General features: G+C 37.6%; 1 protein-coding gene across 1 annotated transcript in view; it reads right to left on the reverse strand.

Annotated features, from left to right (window-relative positions):
* The window catches only part of LOC117078437 (teneurin-1-like), a 140,022-nt gene that overhangs the window by 78,154 nt on the left and 34,215 nt on the right, over positions 1 to 27,653 (reverse strand). The window contains exon 3 of the mRNA XM_033201991.1: positions 22,962 to 23,202. Coding sequence (XP_033057882.1) covers positions 22,962 to 23,202 — 241 coding nt within the window. The remainder of the gene's footprint in view (positions 1 to 22,961; positions 23,203 to 27,653) is intronic.

Genomic DNA, 27,653 nt, shown 5'->3' on the forward strand with positions numbered 1-27,653 from the left:
TCCATTTACTGAACATCTATTATGTGCCAGATACTCTGCTAAAGTACTTTATGTCCTTTTTCTCTCTCACTGAATCCTCACCATAATCCTATAAGGTAGATGATATTATCTGCATTTCATAGGTGAGGAGACTGAGCATCAGATAACAGGATTAGATAAATTTCATCAGGTTACACAATTGGTAAAAGAGAGTTGGGAATCAACTTCAGTTTTGTTGATTGCTAGAATGTAAGCTACATGAAAGTAGAAATGCCTATCTTATTTATTACTGTATCTTCAGCACTTAAAATGGTGCATAATAAACAGCAGGCACTCAATAATATTTTAAAATCCATGCCTGAATAATAAAACCCATTTACTTAACAACTGCATACATTAGCCTATGATATCACTCATAATATTAATCATTAAGGTAATATGATCTTCTTAATTCACATGATCATCTGATATTTCTCTTCCCAAAGATGAACACATATAAACTTCATATTTCACTGAATATGTTCTTATGGAATTTGTTTTCAACTCTTAAAATTACAGCAATGATCAAATGATATCAGGAGGATACATATTATCATCGTTGTGAAAGTGAGGTAATTGTCATGGCTCCCTGTTTCGAATGTGGGGGACATCAGAAAAGTTTCATGAAGTACTGTACTTGACTTTCCCATGTCAATTAATATAAACATAAATATAATTAAATATAATTAAATATAATTCAACATTCTATAACAGGATGTTTAGAGATAAATTGAAATTAGGAGTAAGGGCATAGATACATAAATGGTATAGAAAGAATATACTATGTATTTTACAATGTTTGACCAAGTTGCTTTAGTTGACCTCAAAACTAATTAAATAAATAAATAATGTTTCTCTTCATAATAATGCCCTTTCAAGTCACCCTTTCATTCTCCTTCTCCAAGTTAGATACATGTTCTGTTAAGCCAACTTTAATTTAAAATTTGATATTAAAAAATTCTATATCAGTTGAAGGGTAAATATCAAATTAATATTTTCTATTAATGCAAATGTTCCTGTATTAAAAGGCTCAGGTCAATGTATAAAAATTATTTACTAAGATAAGTAAGCTTATCATATTTTCATTCTATATTTAATGCTAATTTAGGTTTTGAGATAATGGTGTGGAAGCTATAATCCTTTCAAACTACAAAATAATGTGGAAAGCTATTGGTAGGTGAGGTTATCAATCCTCCTATAATTTTATACATTTTTCCTATGGAGGGATAATGGAATGCCACCCTATAGTTTTCAGTATTTCATCCCCTAACAGAGACTAATCAAAATGGGAACAAACAGGTGACCTAGGAAATATTTGTGACTATACATTTAAAAGTAAATCAGACTCTAAATTTCCCAGGACTTAAAAAAAAAAAAAACCTTCATTTTGTAAAGACACTCAATTACATCTACCTTTGCTGAAAGTCAGTTCCCAATTTTACTCAACAGAGAAACTGATGATTTTATAAAATTGATCTTCACTGGTTACTTGGATTATTATTGTTATTTTTTTCTTTATACAGGAGGGGGTAGTGGGCAGAGTATTATACACTTTCATTACCTCTTTTTTTCATCTTCTCTCTTCCCTCCCTCCTTCCCTCCCTCCCTCCCTCCTTCCCTCCCTCCCTCCCTCCCTCCCTCCCTTCCTTCCTTCCTTCCTTCCTTCCTTCCTTCCTTCCTTCCTTCTTTTTTTTCTTTATTTCTTTGACAGAGTTTCCCTCTTGATGCCCAGGCTGGAGGGCAATGGCATGATCTCGGCTCACCGCAACCTTCACCTCCCAGGTTCAAGCGATTCTCCTGCCTCAGACTCCCGTTCATCTTCATTTTCTACAGACATGTATTTTTCTGGTTTATTTTAGGAGCCAGTTGACATGGTATACTTTTCTGTATCATTTATTTTTATTGAGTTATAATGGACATCAATAAGGACATCTTATATAAAAAAAGTTTCAAATTAATTACAAAGGAGTACAAGAAGGACAGAGCCTAAGAGTTTCTCACTAAACACTTCGGGTTGAAAATCTAGATCATCATGCTAATGCAACTTTTGAAGGATCTTGATCAACATTTGGCTTTTATCCACTTTTATTTCTTTGAAAGACTCATTCATACATGTACGTTAAAGGTAAGAATATTTTATAATGTCATAAAATAACATAAGAAATGCCACTGAAATCAGTCCCTTAACCTATCCAGCATAACATTTTTCTTTTCTAAAGAACAAGCTGGCAAAACACATGACTGTCCTTTGAAATAGCCTCAAAATAAAACAGATAGCCAGAGGTACAGACTGCTTCTCACCAACATCCATGTTCTCCTCTCTTCCTCGGCACACAAATTGATTACATTTCCCAACCACCATTTCTGTTAGGTGTGGTCATGCGACTGAGTTCTGGCTAATGAAATGTAAAGTGTGAGCAAAAGTGATGTTTGACACTTCAAGTCTTGACCCCTAAAACTACCCACCCATGATCCCCAATCTCCTTCCTCATCCACTGGCTAGAAAAAAGCAGACCCAAATATGGAAGGAGCCTAGTACAATTGTTACAGGTAGGTAGGCATGAGTGGGGAAGGAGAGGGCTCTCCCTATTTCCCACTAGAAATGTCGGTTGATGGTTCAGCAATTATTGCATTGCCTTTCAAAAAGTGACAAATTGGCAGCCGGTGCCAGGGAGAGGTCACATCCTGATAGTCCACACCTGTTAACATCAAAATGTTAATTGAATGTAGGCCCCAAGGAGAAGCAACTTCCTGGACATGCACATTAAGAGACAAAAATAGCGAAGTATGATCTGGGTACACGCCACTGGAAAAGGGAAGAAAGTCTCAGATGGGCATGTGTATAACTCCCTAAACACAGTGTGTGTGCTCAATTCCAAATGGTAAGGAACACACTAAGTATGCGGGAAGCCCACCATAAGGATAGAATCATGGGAAACAGACGAGCCTATAAAGCCCTAGGATCAAAGTTAAAGGCACCTTTCTTTGCTCTCTTTTCTCCCTTGGACCTTCAGGTGCCCCCTTGAGTCTCCTCCAAGCGAATTTTCCTTTCTTTTCCGTTCTGAAGATTTTTAAAATAAACTTCCACTCCTGCTCTGAAACTTGCCTCAGTCTCTTTTTCTACTTTACGCTTCTCAGTTGAATTCTTTATTCTGAGGAGGCAGGGACTGAAGTTGCTACGGACCCATATGGATATGCTGCTGGTTAGGGTAACTCAGATCTCTTCCACTGGTAACACATTCATTCCATGGAATATTATGCAGTCAGAAAATCCAAAGAATTGGTAACCAAATAAGCATATTAGATACGTAGATCACTGTCTCTCAGCACAGAGACCTAGAAGGGGCATCCATGATCCCCCTATGCTCACTCCCCACTCCCTGCAGTCATAGTTAATTGGACCAGAATTGGATAACCAAACTTAGAAGCAATTGTATTCTCTCTTTCTCGCTCAGAAATTTAGACACAGACACACAACTGGGGAAGCCAAGATGCAAGGTCATGTTGAGCCAGAGCTAGTTTACAATATCATAGGGGAACAGAGAAAGATATCCCATCTAGAGTGAAGCTTGAGAATGGAGCATATCTCTAGAGAGAAGCAGAGATGAGAGATCATCTGGTCGCAGAAAGAAATAGACTGATGGAGAGAGTTTCATCTTTCATTAGGCCTGGCTATACTCACTGTGCTTTTCTTTCACTGTGAGATTACTCTGCACCTTAAAAAAAACCTTTAAAAATTTTAATTTAGTTTTACAGGTTTTCTGCTCCCAGTAACTAGATAATTTTCCATGTTGAGCAAGAAACAGATTTCATGTATATAGTACAACCACAATTATGTGCTGTCCCCTCCCACACAAACCAAAAGCAAAATACAACCCCAAATCCCCGTTTCACAGACATCTGATCTAGAAGAAAACAAAAGGAAATCTTAATAGTAAGTATCTTGGATGATGGAAGTTGTAGTTTTTTTTTTTTTTTTTTTTTTGGTGATTATCCATGTCCTTTCTATTTTTGAAATGAAGGTGTACTACTTTTATAAGGTCCGTCATGACCTGGCCTCTGCAGGCCTGTCAGCCTCACTACTGCTATTGTCTCCAATGCCTCCTATACTTCTCATCATCCTATGTTATGTGCATCTCCAGATGGGCCATTTTCTTTCAGACTTCTGCGTCCTTGTAAGCTTTTTGCAAAGAACAATTATCAGAGAGCTAAGAAATGCTCCCAAATAGTGCAGGTCTAAAGTAAGGCAGGAAACAGAGGATAAAAAGTGAACATAGGGAGAATGAAGAGTATAAGACAAGAGAAAGGAATAGAGTAAGAAAGGAAATCTTACAGATAGATATGGTTATCTTTGCAAGGTTACAGGACCATTTGTTAGTTGCTTCAGGGGTCATTCTTCCCTCCTTTGCTATAGGTTGTTTAGTTTTGATCTTAATAAATAGTCAGCAATGACACACTGTATTTTTCCATCTTTATGCATTACCAGAAAACAAGTCAATTAAGTATAGTACAAACTGGGTATATATTCAATGTGTCAAAAATATATTTCTCTTGCTTAAGACTGACATAGAAATGCAGAATATGACAAGTTAATTGGGGATAAAATTATATGACGAGTTGTCATTGTATTAAAAGTAAAGCAATGTGGAGAGGCTTACATTTAAATGGATGTAGTTTAATGGTTTCTATCCCAAACTATAAACTGGAGAATTGTCTAAACCTCTAACAAAGGCCTTAGAAGAAAGCAATAGGAGGAGTGAAAGATGGGAAGGGAAAAAAGGAATTAAGAGTTTGAAGAGTGGTTTGAGTAAAAAGTGAGCCAGCAACAATAGATTTTGTCTTTCCAGTACCAGGACTAAGTTGGGAAACATCAATGGAAAAGAATGTTTCTCAAACTGGCTACAAAAAGAGTGTTCCTCAACAGGGGACCAACTGGTCCATGGGGAATATTTGGCAATGTCAGGAGACATTTTTGGTTATCACAACTTGGGAAAGGTACTGTTAGCATCTAGTGGGTAGAGGTCAGATACGCTGCTAAACATCCTGACAGTCCACCTCCTCAGACATATGTAACAAGAAATTATTCAGCCCAAAATATCAATAGTGGTGAAGTTGAGAATCATTTGTCTAAAACTCTTCATCCAATTGGAACGTGAAATTTTGAAGTATTCTGCATCTCTACAGGAGAAAATCTGTCACTCTGTAATAACTCCCAGAGGAAGATTTTCATGCCAGGCACTCCTGATCTTATCTTCCTCCCCAAGCTCACAGCTGTTCCTCCTTGACACTCTAGTTGCACTTCGATTGGTCTATTATCCAAACAAATACCCTGAACCCTAGGGCCAGAGAGTATATACAACTCACTGATAATTGCCTCAAACATATACCCTTGCTGACCAAACAAGGAAATCTTTGTAACAATAAAAAAAATTGCTTTTTAAACTGTACCCCTCATGAACCTGTCATGAGGCATAAATCCAAAACCCGAACTGATTAAAATATGCAGAATATATAATAATCATAGCGATTGAAACAACATTAACTCCTCTTAGGTTAGGCCACTTAAGAAACAGTCAAATTCAGCTTTGTGTTGTGCTCTAAAACTTATTAACTACACTTCCACTTGAGCACAGGAGAATTTGTGGAAAGCAGGCCTGCCTTCCACTAAAATGTTCTCTCCCTGGTTCCCTGCTGTGTGGATTTGAGAGTGCAAAGAAGAAACACATTGGTTCATTTTACTTATTCAGGGACAGCACAGAGAGATAAACAAGGTAAGGTCAACGTCGAGAATACAGGAATTTCATGCACTCCGCTGACCTCTAAATATGCCTTTGTACTTGGCAAATATAATATTAAACCTGGACTTATTTTCTCTATGCATCATTGTCTATCCTTAGAAAACAAATATCATCATGGATTCACAGGGTGCAGTATAGAAATGGCTAGTTGGAACTTGAACCTAAACCAGATTATATTTTTATCTTTCAATAGGAAACATAATATGAAGCTGTATTTATGTCATAGATGAGAATGACAACATGAAGGAAAATATTGAAATTGTACTGCAGCCTCACAGTATGATCCAAGGCAGAATAGACTTCTATACAAGGTGTTGCATCTCGAATCTTGTCACTATAAAGGTGCAAACCAAAAATAAAATTCCAAGGCTCCCAGTCATCCAAATGGACCCCTCCTCTTGGCCAAGGGCATTCCAGAGTTAACCTGAAAATCTAATTCAGGCCATGATGGAAGATGGAGTCTAACATGCCTCGTTATATCCCTCCAGTGTTAACATCAACACAGACCTTAAGTCTGATAAGAAACATACAGTCTATTTTCTCTAAAGCAGGTGTCATCTGCATTGATAAAACCTAAGTCTCCACACCCCTTATTGTAACCCAGATATAGTTTTCTACTAATAATTCCTTCAACTAATTGAGAGACAGAAAATTTTAAAATCTACCTATGACCTGGAAGCTCCCCACCTTGAGTCGTCCCACCCCTCCAGATCAAACCAATGATGTAAATCATACATGTATTGATTGATGTATTAAGTCTCCCTAAAATGTGTGAAAGCAAGCTGTACCCCAACCACCTTGGGCACATGTTGTCAGGTCCTCCTAAGGCTATGTCACCAGTGCATCCTTAACCTTGGCAAAATAGACTTCCTTAGTTGATGGAGATGTGTCTCAGATATTTTGGGTTCACAAAGGGTTTTGTTTTAAAAATGCATTTATTTAACAAAATTGTATCAAGCACCTGTTACATAACAGGAAAAATGACTTCATAGACTAGTCTTGCACTGGCCTAACATTGCCTCCTTAACTATAGTTGCCTACCATCATCACTACCCCTTGACAGAAAGGGAAGTGTGGTGTCTTCTTCACTTCTTCTTGTCTATAGGAAATTAAGAAAGAATCATGATTGTTCAACTTAAATCCTCTCACTTGTTTGGGGACCTCACCTGGAATTAGTAAACTTGCAACTAATTAGAATCCAACTAACTGGAAAGCTCAATTAAGTAGGATTCTTTCAGTAGAGGAGCAAGAGACAAGAAGCAAGTCACAGAATGACAGAGATTTTAAAGCCAGAAAGGACCTCAAATATCATTTAGCTTCATTTCCTCATCTGACTATTGAGGAAAATGAGGTTGAGAAGAAGAAAGAGATATCAAAGTTACATAGCTATTTAATAGTGGAATTGGACTTGGACTCAAGATTTCTAACTGTAAATCTAGTGCTTTTTCAAAAACTCACATGGGCCATAAAAATTTGCAACAGATATCCTGGGACCACTAGATGTTTTGTTCACTCTACAACATCCTTTATACCTAGAACACTTTACAATAACAACTCATGTTAAATTGCAACCCTGATGTACTATAAGATTTTCAATTATAAAAGATTAAATTATGATCATTTGGATTAAAATGGAAAGTAGACTCATATTTAAGAATGGCAATTTGTAAAAAGTTCTATTTAACCTTAAGCTAACCACCAAATCCAATTAACCAGAATGCCCCACTTTCCTGGGCATTTAAGATTTTAATATAAATAGAATAAAAACTAGATTATATCTCCAGGCAGGGAAACTTAACCGAACCATAAATATTCACTGAAAGACAAAAAGAGATGACTTGGAGTTCTTTATATACCAGAGATAAATTGTTATAGTGCAAACAGCATTGGATTGTTTGCACAAGACTTACATTCCAGCACCAACTCTTGCTCCAAGAAATTTCAATAACACATTCTTGCTCCACATGAATGTGTTATTAAAATTTCCCAAGACTCAGTTACTTTACCATTAAATTGGGCATAGTTTCTATTATGTCTACATTCCAGGTTTACAGTTTGAAATGAGATAACTAGTGAAAATACTTTGGACAATAGCAAATTATGCATGCATACTTATATGTTCACACATGCCTATATGTGCGCACACACACATACATGCATACATATACAGTACATTATCAAATGGCTGAGCCTTTTGATTTTGACAGACAAGAAAAAGTATTTAGCTACAAGTGTATCTACTAAAACACAACTACCCACATTACCATAAAATTACCTAAGTTAATGATACTATTCACTATGATAAATGACAAAATTTGAAAGATTAGACTGTCATAGATAAAAACAATTATTTTAGTTGAAAGGTGAGAAAAATATCAGATTGTGACTATTTTATGCCAGAAGAAATTCAATTTACTTACGAAGCTATTATCATGTTGTACTTGATATTTTGATAGTTTGAATTGGAAATAGTCATGTTAGCATCTATGCTGTCAATGCAAGCTCTGTGCATACATATGTCACTATTAAGCATCTTCTTCAGTAACAACGGACTGCCTAGTGTTTTTTGTATGCCAGATAGAGACAAAAAGTTCGAGTTATAATTATGTCTTGGCCAGTGATAGGTGCTTGCCCTCAGAAATATGATGTATATTTGAGAACAAACTTTAGATAAGAGTGGGAGGATATAATATCACCTCTACTGTGAGAATACCAAAGGCAAACATTTTATTTTATTTTAATCCTCATCCCAAAGGTGAGGGTTAATAAATCCCCAGCTCTATGTCTTTGCTGGGACTTGGCAACCTGGGAAGCCTGTACTGTTGTATGGGATCATGTTGTTTTCTTCCAAATTATGTGATTATCCCTGCATATTTCTGTATACTTTATCATTAAGGCAACTTGATCTCTGACTGGGTTTGTCAGTTTCTTCTTGTCACAGCACTATCCTGATGTCTAGTGTATACCTTCTCACTAAGTAGTTTCCCTTGCATTTTGCCTTCCAATTCATATGAAAGTTTTGCCCTGATTCAGTCTGCTCTCAATCTACTGTCCCATTTCAAAACCCTACTTTACCTTTTTGTTTCCATCTTCTTAGCTTTTACCAATTCTTCAAATCCAATGTGGTATGTGGCTTCAACCTCACTACTGTAAAGAAATTGGTTGCTTAAAATTTATAATTGATAGAGTCAATGGTTTCTTCTCATCCACAGTTTATTTGATTCCTCTGTGATATTTGAAAATCATGATCACCACCTCCTGGAAATTTCCTCTTGTTTGTGCTCTTCCATGATTACTCCTCAATCACCTATGCTGGCCTCTTCTCCTCTATGAATTCCTAATACATAAGTGTTGCCATGGTTTGGTATATGGCTTTCTTTTACTCTTGCATAAAACTCCATCTAGGTTTTTCAAAACTTACTATTATTACATTTACCTATGAAACTCTTAATTATCTACGTCCATCATGAGTTCTGGAAGCAGACATATCTGGTGTTTTGTGTTTTTTTTTTTTTTTTTTTTTTTTTTTTGACAGAGTCTCACTCTGTTGTCAGGCTGGAGTGCAGCGGCATGATCTCAGCTCACTGCAACCTCTGCCTCCCGGGTTCCAGTGATTCTCCAGTCTCAGCCTCCCAAGTAGCTGGCAATACAGGCGTGTGCCACCACACCCAGCTAATTTTTGTATTTTTAGTAGAGACGGGGTTTCACCATATTGGCCAGGATGGTCTCCATCTCTTGACCTTGTGATCCGCCCACCTCAGCCTCCCAAAGTGCTGGGATTATAGGCGTGAGCCACCATGCCTGGCCATATCTGGGTTTTAACTGACTCCATTACACGTAACTGATGACCCTGTGGCACGTTCAACATTTTTAAGCCTTGGTTTTAAGAACCCTAAGTTAAAATAAATGTGACAGTTACTTGGCAAAATACTTGGCACATAGTAAGCATTCAGCAAGTAGTAGGAGAATAATTTTTTCTCTATTTATTCCTTTCCTTGGACTCAGATCCATATTTTCAACTTTTGTTTTATATTGAACATTTCAAACTAGATGGCTCACGTAGGTGTTCCAATATTTCCAAAATAATATGCACTGTCTGCTTCCATTAATTTCTGTTCCTGATTTCAAAAATCTACTCCATCTATAGTTCTCTGTTCACTTACTCTGTCCATGCATTTTGTTGAATGATATGAGCCAAGCACTGAGGGATCAACATAAGAAAAGGCATAGTCCTTTACTTAAGTTTCAGTGAGGAACAAAGACAAGTAAATAGAAGTTTTTGAGGGCAAATATACAATGAAATAAGGCATTGTGATAAACATATCGACAGAGTGTTATGAGATCATAGATAAGGAGTTTCTATATGAAAGTTGAAGTGGGGAGGTTGCTATAGTCTGAATGTGTCCCTCCAAAATTCATATTTTGGCCATGTGCGGTGGCTCATGCCTATAATTTCAGCATGCTGGGAGGCCAAGACAAGCAGATTGCTTGAGTATAGGAGTTCCAGACCAGCCTGAGAGACATGGCAAAACCTCATATCTACAGAAAATACAAACATTAGCTGAGCATGGTGGCATGCACCTGCGGTCCCAGCTACTCCAGAGGCTGAGGTGGGAGGATCCCTTGAGCCCGGGAGGTTGAGGATGCAGTGGGTCATGATTGTGCCACTGCACTCCATCCTGGGTGGCAGAGCAAGAGTCTGTCTCAGAAAAGAAATCATATGTTGAAATCTAATCCCCAATATGTTGATGTTAAAAAGTAGGGCTTTTGGTGGGGTGATTAGGCCATGAGAGTTCTGTCTTCATGAGTGGAATTAGTGTTCTTATAAAAGAGGCTTCAGGGAGCCTCTTGGCCCCTTCCGACATACAAGGACAAAGCAATAACGTGCTGTATATGAAGAACAGGTGCTTACCAGACACCAAAATCTGCTGACACCTTGATCTTGGACTTCCCAGCCTCTAGAACAGACAGCAATTAATTTCTGTTGTTTATAAATTACCCAGTCTAAAACAGAGGTGATGGCAGACTAGGAAGACTCCTAAGAGGTATCTTTGACTCCTCACCTCCTTTTCCCATACCCCATCTAGCCAGACCCCAAGTCTTGCAATATTATTAATCTCAAAAAAGATCAATGTTTTAGGGGAAAGGCTCTCTCCCCCTACTAGATTGTAAGCTCATTAAAGGCAAGGTTTTTATTTGTTTTGTTCTCTGTTGTAGCCCCAGCAACTAGAACAGTGTTTTGTTTAAGGTAGGCACTTAATAAGTATTCGTTAAAGTTTGATGAAACTAAAATAAATTCATCATATTATTTACAATGAACTGTTTTTCATTTAAAGTGTTTGCATTATATACTGTCTTATACCCTCAGATATCACACCAAATTTTTTTTTAACAAAATGGAGAAGCAGATGTTACTGTTTATTTGCTTATCTGTTCACCAAAGGGGACAATTCTTTTTGAGCTTTCTTGTTCTTTTTTTTTTTTTTTTGAGACGGAGTCTCGCTCTGTCGCCCGGGCTGGAGTGCAGTGGCCGGATCTCAGCTCACTGCAAGCTCCACCTCCCGGGTTTATGCCATTCTCCTGCCTCAGCCTCCTGAGTAGCTGGGACTACAGGTGCCCGCCACCTCGCCCGGCTAGCTTTTTGTATTTTTTTAGTAGAGACGGGGTTTCACTGTGTTAGCCAGGATGGTCTCGAACTCCTGACCTCGTGATCCGCCCGTCTCAGCCTCCCAAAGTGCTGGGATTACAGGCTTGTTCTTTAAATAAAATGCTCAGTACCACACTTTCACAATTATTGCAGACACATTTCAAAGACCTCAAGATTTAACCAGATCTTCCATTTTGCTTTTAAAGCTACAAACTTTTTGTGTTATGGAATTAATATAGAACCAGCTGGATTCTTCTAAAGGGAGATGTTCAATAGAACACACACACACACACACACACACACACACACACGCAGATACACATGAACACCCTGATAGAAAATAAGAATAATTGACAGGAAATTTATTTCCTGTTGCTTTAAATATATTTCATGCTCTTAGTAAAATAGACAAGTATCTATTAACTTGACATGGTAATGGAAATATTTGTTATGATTCACTGGATAAGTAACTTTGTAGTAAATGAAGTTGTTAAGAACTTGTGTTCTCTCTTGTTCAAAACCATACATCTCTGTTTTAAATATAGTCTGGTATAGGGACGTGTATAAGTATATGGTGAGGGAGGGCAAAATGATGGGTACAGAGATTTCACTAAAATTTAATTTTTGTTTGCTATGCTCATATATTACATCAATCAACTCATTTTTTAAAATTCCCTAAAACATAGATTCTCATTTGCATTGCTAAGTAAATCTTCTCCATATTAAAATCAGATTTCATCTCACCTATGGTGAAACTTTCTTTCCTTATAAAATGAAATAAATTATGTTTGCCTATGGTTTTATTTGGAAATGAAACTGAGAATAGTCAGTCAAAAAGCATGTTTAAAAATAATACTGCCACCGAAGTAACTAGAAACTGTATCACACTGATCTCCAAAGTATTGTTCTTCACTGCCTAAGCACAATAGACTTATATTTTTACTCTCAACATATAAAACATATTTTAAGACTACAGCATTCTCTTTCATGTAAATTTAACACATTCCACATCCATCATGTGGTGTAGGCTGAAAAGCTTGGTTGAGCTTGGTTAAACAGGATTTATAGGTCATAGATTAGTTCTACAGCGTCTTTTCCTGTCTTAAAAAGAATCTTTAAATCTGTGGCTGAAGATAGATTTTTGCTAACCTCCGTGCTGTTAAAGGATTAAAGCATGAGATACTGTTGGATCTAAGCACTGCATATGTACATTCTGAGATTTTTTTTTCTCCAGTCATTATTGAAGGACAAAAATTATGTCTCTATTTTTCCACTGCAAATGTCCTAGAAAAAAACTGCTTATAAATGTTAGGTAGATTTTAGCAGTGCTGTATAATAAAGACATATTACTGCTGCTGGAGAACTTACATTTATTGGTTAATATTTAAAGGGTATTTTTCCATAAATAAATTACTGCAATCACTCTTAATGAATATTTCCTCCAATGATTATTTTTTCCCCCAAGATAGACACTAGTTCTGCAAGTATAGTAACACATATTGGTCATACAAATTTCATTTCTGTTTCCATTCCTTGCCAAAATCTCCTTTGCCAATGGCCCTGGCTCTTCTTTTGTAAAAATAACCCTGTAGATTCCATTTAATTGTCACATTGGCCTAAAGCCAGCAAGGGCAGTTAGCCTCATACCAAGCTACAGCCATCTGTCAGAATATGCTAAAAATCAATGAAGATGGTTGTTACTTGCACTCTCCTGCCCCGGCATGATTCCTGCATACAATTCTGATTTCTCTTTGTGAACTGAAGTGGTCATGTTAATCCCAACTCCCGGTTTTCTCTAGTGTTGATAATCACAGCAAAACCTTTGAGTAAGATTCATTTTGGTAAATAGATCATGATTACTATCCATTATCATCATTCTGAAAAAATAATTACCATCTAAGATCAGGTCAAGCAAAATTAGTTATCTTGAACCAACACTTGGCTGAAAATTATCGTGAGTAATAGAATATCAAGTAGACTCTGAGTTAGGAATTTGAATTGGGGGACAGCAAAGAGAGTAAATAATAGTAAACAAAAATGGCTGCAATTCCACTTAAAAGTGAACCTGGATGAAGTGGCTGAGAAGCAAAGAGAACTATTCCAGTGCTTTGCAGCAAGGGGGCTGTGTTTGAATTACTGACAGAAATAAGCACCTCTTCAATTAATTGAGTGTTAAAGATAAGTCAATCTACTTGCACATAATTTCATGGACAGAATGAAAAAACCATTCTATAGAAAAGAAGGAAAGCAGTAAATCATGATTGTGAGAAGCTAGAAAGAATAAAGCCAGTGCCAGGGGATGGACATGGGAAGAGAAAGAGGAAAGGAAACTAAAATGAGGGTGCAAATTTCATGTGCAGTATGAAATAATACTTGTAACAACCTTATAAAGTGAGTGCTATTAACCCATTTTTAAGTTCAAAAAACTGAAATTCAGAAAGGTTCAGTAATTTGCCTAAGCTCATACAGCTAATAAGGAGCAGAATGGGACTTTGAACACAGTTCTATTGTTTTCTACAATCCAAACTTTTAACCAGTCTTACGCATTTTATCAAGCAGGACTGTGCCATCAAAGCCATATGATAGCTTTGGATTGAGGTTCATGCCACAGGGAAGAAAAAGAGACTTTCTAAAAAAAAAAAAAAAAAAATCAAAGAATAAAAGAACAAAAGGATCTGCAAACTCTAGTATATCTAAGGATGGGCCTCTGGATAAGGAAGGATAATATGGAAGTTTAACAGCAGGAATTTTAGTATGAAATTTAGATTTTTGGTTCATAGCTTGAGAATGATAGGTTTTCAATTCCAGAATGGTTATCTCTCATTAGTACTAGAAAGAACATGCTTGCTCACAGAGTAGCCAACCTGGTCAAGAGTATTTAAATGGCAAATGAAGGAAAAGGGAGAGAAATAATAAAAATAATAGTGCCTAATATCACTTAGATAACTGGTGACTATGCACAACTTTGATTGTGATATGTTCTTCCCAGAACTCCCTTTCCTCCATTTTTCACGTAACATCACCTCATGATTTTAGAACAACATGATTTTTAGGTCATTTTCTCAGGGAAATTTAGACTTTCCCCCCTTCTACCTACCTCAACACTTTCTTAATCTCTACTATTCCTACCTTGGTTAGATCTACCCCCATCCAAGGGTTCTTACCTTGGGACTACTTAAATATAACAAAACACTTGTGATGGTACTGTTATTTATTTACCTTTGCTTCCTCTACTACAGAAAGTCAGTAATGCATAGTGGTTGAATATGAAGATGCTAGACCTACAGCCTGGGTTCAAAGCCTGAGCTGGATCTGCCATGTCCTACCAATGGGATTTTACAAAGTTCCTTAACCTCTCTGTACCTCAGTAGACTCATCTCTCAATTGAGGATGGCAATACTAAATAGTACATATCACATAGGTACTAGCATACGAGTTAAAGAAGTTGATTCATAAGGGATTAGAATACTGCTTGGCATATAGTAAATGCTGTATATTTAGCTATCGTTATTGTTACTAGTACTAAACCATAAATTTCTGGAATACAGGGATTCTCATTCCTCATAGAAGATGCAGTGCACCAGGAATAATTAGTAAATGCTTGTTGAACGCCTCGCTGTGCAGGACACACTCAGTAATCCATAGACTGGGAAGTATATGTGAATATCGGATGTTTTCACAGCAGATTAAAGCTAATGTGTCTCTCTGAATTGTAGTAACTCTGAATTCGTCTACTTGCCAGCAGGTCTGTGTCAGTCTATTATATGGAATTGAAAATAGTAATATTTATTGCACACTTTCTATGTGCCTGGCTCTGAGTAGACATTTTTGTATATTATCTCATTCAGTTCTGAAAACAGCCCCATGAGGTAGGGTCTGCCATTTTTGACACAAAACAAACAGGGAAATTCAGGTCTATGGAAGTTATGTAATGTGTCTAAGTTCACAATGACGTAAGTAGTTTAGTCCAGGGATGTTGGAGTACATATGCTTGCACACATCACCCAGCCTCTCCATCTTTGGCAATGTGCCCATCTTTCCAGGTTGCAAAAAACACTCTGCCCCCAAAATATAATCTAGACGTTGGGAATTCTGAGAAGGAGGCTTGGAGAAGGAGATAGCAAGGCTGACATTTGAGTAGGGGAGGGCTCAGGGCAGGGCCAAATCCTCAATGTACTGGATAGACAGGGCACTGTTTTTCTGAATAACAGAAAGCAGGCAGCAATGCACAGGTGTTCTGAAGACTGATCACAGGGCAGTCTTAAAAAGCCTCACAGGTATGTATCGTCAAAATGTGGGAGAGGGGGGATGGTTCTGATGATTTGGAACATGGTGGTGAAAGAGTATATTCTATCTATCTATCTATCTATCTATCTATCTATTTATTTATTTATTTAAAGATGGAATCTCCCTCTGTTGCCCAGGCTGGAGTGCAGTGGCACGATCTTGGCTCACTGCCACCTCTGCACCGTCCCCCCACTACCTCCCCGCCATTTCAAGCGATTCTCCTGCCTCAGCCTCCTGAGTAGCTGGGATTACAGGCACCTGCCACCACACCCGGCTAATTTTTGTATTTTTAGTAGAGATGGGGTTTCAGCATGTTGGCCAGGCTGGTCTGGAACTCCTGACCTCAGGTGATTCACCCGCCTCAGCTTCCCAAAGTGTTGGGATTACAGGCGTGAGCCACCGGGCCAGGCCAAGTATATTCTATTAAAAGCATGCTAAGAAAGGAAGTGGAATGATGTTGCATGTGTTTACTTTGAGGAAATCATGAATGGAAGGGTAGAAATACCTTTAATTAGACAAAGATAGAAATAGGGACAAAAAGTAAAATAATCTATTGTGTGAAGATTATTGCTATTATTATTACTAACATTTATGGAGTGCTCATTATGTTCATGGCTGCTCTAAGCACATTGCAATTATGAACTCATTTAATGCTCACAATGGCCTATGAGCTAGGTTTTACTATTATCCTTACTTTACAGATGAGAAAACTGAGACATGGTGATGATAAGTGATGTGCCCAATGTCACATAATTAATAGGTAGTGGATCAGAGAGTCTATAATAAGCCACTTGGCCAGATGAAGACAATGGATGCTGATTCTCAACACAGATCACAAAAGTGTCCTAGGAGGAAAGGGTAGTAAACATGAATGATTTCAACTCCATAAACATCTGCTAGTTGTATCGATTTGCAAAAAGCAAATATATGGCAAGTTCCCAAATTCTTGTGTTAATGACTATACCTCCCAAAAGGTAGAGAAAATCAGGAAACTTGCCTCTCTGACTGACTTAGAAAAAGAGAAACTGGTGAGTTGAAGGTGATAGGAACCTTTAGAGGAAGTGAAGTATTTTATCTTAGAGTCCGTAAGTACCTTATAAGGCCAAAATCCCAGACTTTTGGAAAAGAGCTTGCTGAAGTAAAGTAGGTACAATTTCATGCCCTGGAATACTCTAATATCAAGATGAATTAAGACAGTCGGGAAGTTATTTTATTTTATTTATTTATTTTAACCTGTTGAAACCAGTGTGTCTGTACTGGGTGTTCTCCATTCACATTCAGTTTGGATTTCTAAAGAACAGGTACTAAAATAAAGGGATAAAACCCAAAAATAAATACGTTTAAGAGGGCACGATGAAAATAATGCTAAGAAGAATTATACCCCAAATGAGCCTGAGGCTTGAGAAAAAAACTGCTGAAGATGACAGAAAAGTGCTTTTTAAAAAATATATTTAAACCAAGAAGAGCAAGGGTAGGAGAGACATGAAACCCATGAAATTGTTATTGGATGACTAATATCTGGGAGGCCTTCTCAAATACTGTACTAGTTTTCTTTGTGAAAAAGAATGATGATAGACTTGAAATGGTAAAATCAATATCAGTAACCATAAATTGAAGCTAAAATAGGCAAAGCAGTCATTAAAAGGCATTTGGCTGTTCTATAATAAATGAATTAAAATTCTATCCCAGAGTGGTGAGAGGTATTGGAGATTGGATTACCTTGTCACAGTTGCTAAAGTTTTAGCAACTGTAGTGTGGGTGAAGCGTGACAGGAGACTGGAGACAGCAAACATTGGCTTTAGTTTTCAAATAAACAGGAAGCATATGGACTCCTTAGACTAGACCAAGAAACAAGTTGATTAAATACAAAATTCTAGAACAGGTTAATAAAAGCACAATTGTGAGCGCTTAGGAAAAAAGTAGTAACCATAAGAAGGCAGTATAAATTCTCTAAGCACAAGTTATCTTAGACAATCTCATTTCATTTGTATTCTTGACATGGTTATTAGGTTGGAAGATCAGTAAGAATGTAAGCATACTATATCTGAATATCAGCAAGGCATTTGACAAGATCTCCCATAATATGGCTATGAACAAGATGGAGAAATGTGGGTTGTTAGTAAAAGAATGTTGCCTAATAGATAAATGTCACCAGTGGCATACACAGAGATCTGACCCTAATCTGGTCCCATGTAACATCTGTATCGATAACTTACATAAAAAAGAGGGAAACATACCTAATAAGCCTACAGACGACACAATTCTGAGAGCAAAAGCAAATAGCTTGTATGGTAGAATTTGAACTCAGCAACATCTCCATATGCTAACAAGATGAAATCAAATTAGGCCAAATCAAGGCTCCAAATATATTTCCACTGGTATCTTAAATACCAAACACAAAATTGAAAAAGAATCAACTATGTACTTATAGAATAAATGAAACGTGGTTTAGCTTCAGAACATGTTAAAAAGGCTTTGGGGTTTAGTTTCGAGTGTTCTCAATGTGTATGGATAGTGTCATGTGGCCACCAAAAAGCTGATACTGGAGTAGACAGCATTAACCAAAATACATAATTAGAACAAGAGAGGTGGCTAATTGTTGGTCATAGCATAAAATCCCCAGTGAATCAGTCAAAATGACTGACTGCTGAGAGTCCCATATAAGGAACATCAAATCTGCTCCCAGTCCTTCTTCAAGGGACAGCCATAGATGGCCACGTTGTTGCTTATTTTAATCACAGGACTTTTCTCTCCCCATAGCCTCAGTTGACTGTGAGAATAATTGGCAGGGCTTGCCAAAAAACTGAAACACAGCCTGCTATAAAAGGGATGAACTGGGTTAATCAAATTCCCTCTTAGGGTTTTGAGCCTGCAGTGACCAAGATAATAACGCAGTTAGCAATGCGACATGCAGTTGAAGGGATGAGGTGAGAGGTGTGAGGAGATACACTTGGAGTCATGTGGTGCAGTGGAGACCAGACATTGTCATAAGATAGTAGAAACTACATGGTAGACAAAATAAATATTGAGCTGATGGAAAGAATAAGCTATCGGACAAAGAAAGAGACAGAGAGGAGCAAAAATGCAGAGAATTGCTGAGTCTTATTAATGCTAGAGATCTACAGGCTTTGCCTTTCCTTTGGGGATTGACCAGAGTTTCCCATGTTCTCAGGGACTGACAACACATACACTGAAAGGATGTTCTCAATTACTCGAGGCAACCTGAATGTCTTTGGCTTCTTGTAACCAGAGAGCCTAATAAGAACCCACACCTGCATCCAGCCTTGAACATTACATTTCAGGAGCAGTTTGGACAAACACACTTTTAGTGTGTTCTAAAGGAAGAGACCAGGAAGGGAGATTGGAAACCAATTAATGTGAGGAACAGGTAGAAGGAACTGGGGAAACATTTAGTACAAAGAAGAGAAGACTCAGGAACAGTGAAGGGCTGTCAGTTGTAAGGGGAATTTTACTTATTCTGTGGGACCCTAAAATTAGATTTGAGAAAAATGGGCAGAGTTAAGAAGGGATAGATTTTGGTTCAAAAAGAACCTTCTAGTAGTTGTTTGAGGTGGAGTGACATAACTTAGGAATAAGTCAATTACCTATTCTGGAGATATTTATGCAAAGGCAAGTGGCCACTTAGTAGAGATAGTAATATTAACTTTTCGTTGTGTAGTGCTTTACAGTATGTGAGGCACTTTCTACTATGTTAGCTTGATTTTCCTAATTAGGAAGGCAGGCATTTGTATATTCATTTTTACAGATGAGGAGGCCGAGGTTCAGACAGGTTCTGTTACACAGTTCATGCATAAGTTCCTGGATACTCACAGTTACCTTTATTGATTACATGAGAAATGAACATTTTAAAGGATATATTTGAATAATTCTAGTTGATCAAGCTAATAACGTTTCTGGCTTTTAAAAAATCATCATTGTGATGCTAAATATATATTCAAATGTACTAAAAAGGTACTCTGTTCACTCTCACATGAAAACTTATGTTCTTCTCTGCGTCTTAAGAAACTGAGACCAATTAATACTTTCCTTGCATAGATACAGAAGGTCCGTGGGTGCAGTTTGTACAAACATGCTAGATGTACATTTCAAATAAGAATAATTTTCTCTCTCCATTTGCCTGAACCCATTCCCCACTCTCTCCCAGATTTCCTGTTATTTGGCTTTATAGAGGAAAGGAGTGTGTTTGCTTGTCAGAACTGCTACTTAACCATATTGCCCTGCTGTTTCCTCAGCTCTCTATCACTAAGCTCTGCAAATGAATTAAAAGTAAAATGAGGAAATAACCACTGTTTGAAAACTCCTTGAAGAAGATATACATTGTTCTTTGCATTTTACCCTTTACTCACCTTCCCTTTTCAATAAAAAAAAAAAGAGGAAAGAAAAGAAAAGAAAAGAAAAGATAAGATACAGGGTTGGGCACGGTGGCTCATGCCTGTAATCCAGGTACTTTGGGAGGCCGAGGTGGGCAGATCACAAGGTCCGGAGTTCAAGACCAGCTTAGTCAATATGGTGAAACCCCATCTCTACTAAAAATACAAAAATTAGCTGGGTGTGGTGGCGTATGCCTGTAGCCCCAGCTACTCTGGACGCTGAGGCAGGAGAATCGTTTGAATCCAGGAGGCGGAGGTTGCAGTGAGCCGAGATCTTGCTACTGCACTCCAGCCTGGGTGACAGAAGGAGACTTTCTCAAAAAAAAAAAAAAAAAAAAAAAAAGAAAAGAAACAGAAATACTATCACTAGTTCAGTTCTAACTGCATTATCGTCACCATAGGTGCTGACTGCTATATTTTTCTCTTGGAATATAGCAGAAATCACCCTTTATGAAACCATTTAATCTGGTAAGTGATGGATGATACTGTTTCCTGGACATGGGTCATAGTACTTCCAGTTTGTTGATGGTGACATATTCTCTGATGCCATGGTTGGTATTTAATTTAATATGCTGCTAAACAACAACAACAACAACAACAACCAGTCTTATGAAAGTTGACTAGTCTTTCTCTTTCCATTACAATTCCCAGAGATCAGGTTAGAAGGTGATACCAGACATTGTTTATCAAGCGGTATATTATGCCCATTTTTAACATTCAAATGTCTTTAGAAAAAGTTTCTGTAAATTGGATAGCTATAGCCAGAAGGAAACTGGACTCCTATCTCTCACTATATACAAAAATTAACTTAAGATGGGTTAAAGACTTAAATATAACACCAGAAACTATAAAAATACTAGAAGACAACCTAGTAAAAAACTCTTCAGGACATTGGCCTAGGCAAGAAATGTTATGACCAAGACCTCAAAAGCAAATGCAACAACAACAAAAAATAGACAAATTTGACTTAGTTAAGCTAAAAAGCTTCTGCATAGCAAAATAAATAATCAACAGAGTAAACAGACAACACACAGAATGGGAGAAAATATTTGCAAACAATGCATCCAAGAAAGGACTAATATCCAGAATCTATAAGGAACTTAAACAAATCAACAAGAAAAAAATACCCAAAAATTCCTGTTAAAAAGTGGGCAAAGGACATGAACAGACATTTCTCAAAAGGTGCTATATAAGTGGTCAACAAACACATGAAAAAATGCTCAACATTACTAATTATCAGAGAAATGCAAATTAAGACCACAATGAAATACCATCTCATACCAGTCAGAACGGCTATTATTAAAAAGTCAAAAAACAGCAGATGTTGGTGAAAATGTGGAGAAAAGGCGACGCTTATACACTGTTGATGGGATTAAAAATTAACATAACCTCTATGGAAAACAGTATGGCAATTTTTAATAGAACTTCCATTTGATTCATCAATGCATTTCTGGATATCTACCCAAAGAAAAATAAATCATTATATCAAAAAGACATCTGCATTCATGTGTTTATCACGGCACAATACACAAGAGCAAAATCATGGAATTGACCTAAGTGCCCATCAATGAATAACTGGATAAAGAAAATGTGGTATAGATACCCCACAGAGTACCACAGAGCCATAAAAGTAAATCATGTTTTTTGCAGCAACATGGATGGAGCTGTAGGCCATTATTCAAAGTAAGCTAACTCAGTAACAGAAAACCAAATACCACATGTTCTCACTTATAAATGGGAGTTAAACAATGGCTATTCATGGACATAAAAATGGAAATGATAGACCCTTGGGACCCCAAAAAAGGAAGGATGGGCCGGGAGTGAGGGTTAGAAAATTACCTATTGGGTACAATGTTCACCCTTTAGGTGATGGGTACACTAGAAAACCAAACCTCACCACTGCACAATATATCCATGTAACAAAAATGCACATGTATCCTCGAATCTATAAAAATAAAACAAAAATTCCATTGTAAAACTAAATAAGGCACACAAAAAAACAAGGGGAAGTCCTTGAATTTCAAAGAAAATAGAATGCTATGTTCTATTAGTTCATGTTTTTCTATGTCAATACAAAGTTGTAATTTTTGATTTAAGAAAGTGACTAGAAATGATGAGTAATTTCTTTGTTAATTGTATCTAGTGCTAAAACCTATCATGATCAAGGGACCTAGAACCGCAAAGAGTAGAACTTTTATCACGACAAAGCTCTGAGGAGTGAATCTAGAAAACTAAACATGTGAAGAAAAACAGGCAAACATTTTGCTCGAAAGACCAAAAGCTTAACCCTAAAGGCAGAATTTAGTGTTTAAATGTACGCATATACTTCCATTACATGAGGCTGATCCTTTTGTTTTTTTAAATGTTTGAAGGCAGCTTATTTTTTCAAAGACTCTTACAATAAATAAAATATAAATGATCACTCCTCCTCCAGTTGTGTTTGGGTTTTCCTGTAATACTGTAGTTTTTTAAACCAAGGGACAATTGCCTTTCACTTTGAGGCTGCAGTGACAGCTTAGATAATTGCTTTGTTTTATGTTTTTGTGAATATGTGACAGCAGGGTGTTTATGTATCTGCGGCTTCATCTTTTCATGTGTATCTGCTCTGGTCTGTGTCTGTGGCTGGATCTAGATGTGCGTGTCTGTTTGCACATCTGTGCCTGTGAAGGAGTCTTCCTTTTTGCCCATGCATCTGGGTGTGTATCTGTTTGTGCATTTGTGTGTCTCTGCAGATGTGTGTGATGAAATGAGTTTCTGCAATCAGTGGAACCATCCTCTGCCAATACTTAAGTTTAGTGGGATCAATAATAGCTTAAGTACCTGGTCTCCAGTGGTATGTTGCTGTTCAAGACCCAGCTGTTATGCAGATGAACTGAATCCTGCGTGCTGGTTGGGGGAGCTGGAGCAGCTGGGCTGGGCTGGCTGCGGGTAGTCATTGATCTCCTCTGAAGAGAGTCCGCTGCAGGGGGTGGCTTCCTGGCACAGGTGCAGGCATGAGGAGGCGGAGGTGGCGGCGGGAGGGGTCTGAAGGTGAACTGGTTGTGTGGGCTGCTCTGCACATCTAAAGAGGAGAGAAGAGAAACACAAAATAGAGACTTACTCTCCCACTTGGCACTCAGGGAAACTAGCATGACAGACTTACCAGAATTTCAGATAATAAAACCTGTGGGGTGAGGAAGGTTGTTTTAAGTTCAGTCTATCTGTAAAAATGCCACTTAACTTACAAAGGCACGTGCAGCATGCTTATGAAATGTAAAACATTTGCAGTTGCATTTACATGTAAATTCTTTAGGGCTATAGCAGCTAAAAAGTAAATGAGGCCGCCTCACACCATTTGTCATAGTTTCTGCTACTGAACAAATAAATCATTAACAAGACACCAAGTTACAGAATAGAAGTGAGCTGATTTCCATCAGTTGCAAAATTCTCACTTCAGAAAATACTAGTAAAAAGCACAAATTTGTTGCAAGGAAGATCATCCGGCACTTCAAATAAAATATAAGGCCACCTTCTGGCTTACCTCAGGAAAGGATGTGAGCTTGCCTATACAGGAGCAAATCCATATTTTAGAAAAACAGCTCACGAGTGTGTCACTTGGCTGTGTGAAACTAATCTCTTTGCCAGTCCCCCCAACTTAGAGTGTTACTTGTAAAAGGTAGGCTAAAAGGAGTTTGTTCAAGTTGTTATACATATTTCCATGGCCATGCAAATGGACCATTTCCATGGTCTGCACCTTTTTCCCTTTGCCACACCTTTCTAGGAGCTCTGCCATGTTAGCAGCAGCTTAGGCAGCAGGGAAACAGATTTTTTTTCTGCTTGTTTACAGAGGGGCAGCCTGGGACAGTGGTCCTCAGACTTCTGTTGTTGCTATTGTTTGGTATTTTTCCACTGTTTTCCTGACAGGCACACGTAAAGACAGTGAGTTAGAATTTGGCCCATGAGAAATACCCCAATTAAACCCCTTTAAAAAGAAATCACTATTGTAGCTGATAGCCACCTCTCTTCCACAGGAGAAACATAATAGATGTCAAGTGATTTCTTGTAACACCAGCACGTTCTAGGTAAACTTTGTAGACAGCATGGCTTTGTCCCACCTCCCAAATGACTGAGAGTTGAAAAGCAGAAAAACACCAGAGGCTTTCGATGCCTAGCAAAGGGCTCAGCTGGTTTGTGCTGAGGCCCACTTTGCAGTGGCCGATCACAGAAAAAAAAAAAATCACTTCTTTCAATCTTTTTACTTCAAACTTGAATTTTAAAGACATTGGCATGGTTTTTATTTTTAAAAACAATATTACTCTCCCAAGAGCATGACAAATTCTTGGCTGTATTTTCTAGCACAGGTGGCTCTCCCTTTAAATAAACTCACTATATGAAAATCTGAATTGTACAAGAGATAGATAGAGAAGGGAGTGGTGATCATTCATTTTATATAAAGGATTCCTTTAGATGGTCAGCTATCCTTGTGTATTTAAAAAGAACTAAAATGCTTCATGAATTTCCTAAATCACCCCCATTATTCCAGGCCCAGCTCAAATCCCATGTCCACTAAAAAAATCATCACAAATACTTAACATCTCATTAACTTTTTTTAAACCTCTGGGCTCATACTCATAACCATAACTAGAAGTGTGCTTTCCATTTTGGGGACTCAAAGAAGCACAGAATGTTGAAACCCAAAGGACTTTGGAGATGCTCTCATTTTGCAAATGAGAAAACAGGTCCAGGGTCACTTGGCAAGTTAGTAGCATGGCCAGGACTAGGTACTCACATCTCCTGACTCTCTGGCTAATGCTTCATTCCCTGTATTGCAGATCTCTGTAATATGAGTTCTCTTTTCCCTCATAAGATTTAGAGGCAAAGAATTGTCCACATTTTCTTGATTTTTCACTTAGGTTTATTATGTCCACTTCTCTCTTTGACCATGACTCCTTAAATGTAGAAAGGAAGGCATTGTGGTGTAATGGTATGCAACACAGCATAGTGGAAAGAGCAGAGGACTTGGACTGGGATGTATGGCAAATCTGGGTTTAAGTTCTGCATCCACCCTTTAGAAGCTTTAACCCCTCATTTGTAAAATAAGGAAAATAATAATAATAATAATCCCTTTTCCTAACAATTAAATTTAATTCATGTAAAATGCGCTTGAACATGCATTTTATTGACTATTTGTTTATTGAATGTAATAAAAGTATAAAAGTATAAAACTATAGGACTGGAAGAAATCATAGGGATCACCTAGTTAAGCTTGCCTCTCTCCACTCGCCATTTTACAGATGAGAGATCCAAGACCCAAAGAGGTGAACTGACTTGCTCAAGGTCATTCAACTTGTATACTTTTTCCTGCCCATGCCAGATGATTCCTTTACTCTTTTTCTGCACGTGCTTTTGTAAATTAAGTGACATTTTAACAGATAGACTGAACTTAAAACTCTCCCCCACCCCCCAGGTTATGTTATCTGAAATCCCAGTACTCTGCCCAGCACTCTTTCCATTATGCTATTTCGGAACATAAACATGACTCTGTTCTATGACTTTAACATTTACTGGTTTTGCCATAAATTTGACCCCTGTGTGGGCAATATTATAGCATCCCCATCATATCCTATGTGTTTTGTCTTTTCTCCCAAAATAGACTGCATGTTTCTTAGAATAAGGTTTCCTTCTACTTCTCCTGTATGCTGTATGACATTGAGCAAAGTGCTGGGTACACAGCAAGATCTCTAAAACCTTTTGCTAGTAGAAGAGGGATTGACTGGATCATGGGACCCAGATAACCACCTTCTGTGTTTCCTTTGGCTCTCATTCTGTTGTAGCCACTGGCTATCTATTCAATTGACAGACAAGTAGGTTTTCCCCTTGAAGATCTCAGTGGAATGCCTCCCAGAGCCATGACAAAGAACAATGATACTCTGAAGAAGGTACTTAAAATGATGCCCCTTCACTATATGAAAAAAGCACCAGTGACACACTACAGATCTACTGTCTAATGCCACTCGTGGGAAAGCACTTAGTGTCCCGAGGGAAGGGAGGCAAAAGGTGGGAGTACAAGGTTAGAAGAAGAAGAGGAGTCAATTTGAGGTCTTGTGTTCAGAACCTCTCTAAACAACATGTGTGACATCTACTAGCTTAATCAGTAGGGGTTTCTGTCAGCACAGCTGTGCAAGAGAAAGGGTTTCTCTTCAGTACAGTTGTTTCAAAGAAAAAGAATATCTCATTAACATCTATATTTATTTATTGCTAGATTACCTCAAACTCTTTGCAACTCTATTATGAAAAATGATAAAATTTTACTTCATTGAAAAGTGCAATCATAGTATTATTATAACATTTCTGCTGCAGGTAGAAGGGCTTTGTCTAGTCATTTAGATTATCTACATATAATGCATATCCATATAATATATATGGATATTTTGATTTTTATCTATTTTACTGTGTATTTTTATTTCCACATTTCAAACATGTGGAGGTTTCCCTACTAGTGCATATTGTCTTTAAACGCTTTCACAATATTGAATTGTTGCACTGAGTGGAATACGTCCAGACCTTAAGCCTTTATGAAATGCAAATGATCTCAGATTCATTCTCTTTTTCACCTCAGGAAAAAGATAGGGAATGCACTTGTTCCCTCCCAAATGAAGTAATTTAATCCTTGGGCTCCGTGAAATGGGATTTCCCAACATTAAACACTAATGAAAAATACATTAGTGTTCAGTGTCAGGAGCTCTAGAACACCATTCTAGGGGTTTGAAAGTCACATACACTCACTTCCAAATATATGTGGCAACCACGCACTTCTGTGCCCGAGAGAGAGGAAGGGAGAAGGGGGGAGGGGTGATTATGCAAATGTAGATATCCAGACATACTTACAAAGCTTTCTGAAAATAAATTAAGTTTTCAGATGGAAAGGTCTAATTCACATAATATACTTGGATAGTAGCCAGTTTCAGGTTTGAGGTCCTAAAATAACTTGGTAAGATAATTTCTCAGGAGCAAAATTCCTCCAAACTGTAGATCTGAGACATTTTAAGTGTGGCAGAGCTGCTAATAGAAGTATAAGCCTTCAGAAACAACATTGCCTCTGTCTCCAAAAGGTAAGTGGAAGAAGAAATGTGTCACGCATAGTTTTCCCCCCCGCCTTTTCTTTTCTTTTTGCTGATAAACCTTATTTTGGATAATGTGTTAGAAAAAGTTTTCACAAGAAATTAGAGTATCTCTGCTCAGAAATACTGTGGCAACTTATCAGGGTGTCTATCAGAGTGTTTTGTCCCTTGCATTTCATTAACACATACAGTCAGTTCGGCTACAAGACAAAGCATGCATTTCTGCAATTCACTGCACTATGCAAAATCACACATAACCAGAGGGTTACGGAAAAAATGAAGTTAGGGATGCAACATTCAAAAACATAATCAATGACACATTAAAAAAAGGAAACTAATAAGAATGACAGCATAGTTTTTCAAATGCCATACCAAATATGACACTTTATCTTGGGAAAGTGGGTGTCAGAAG

Source organism: Trachypithecus francoisi, unplaced genomic scaffold, assembly GCF_009764315.1.
Source record: "Trachypithecus francoisi isolate TF-2019V2 unplaced genomic scaffold, Tfra_2.0 Lachesis_group6, whole genome shotgun sequence".
Lineage (NCBI taxonomy): Eukaryota > Metazoa > Chordata > Mammalia > Primates > Cercopithecidae > Trachypithecus > Trachypithecus francoisi.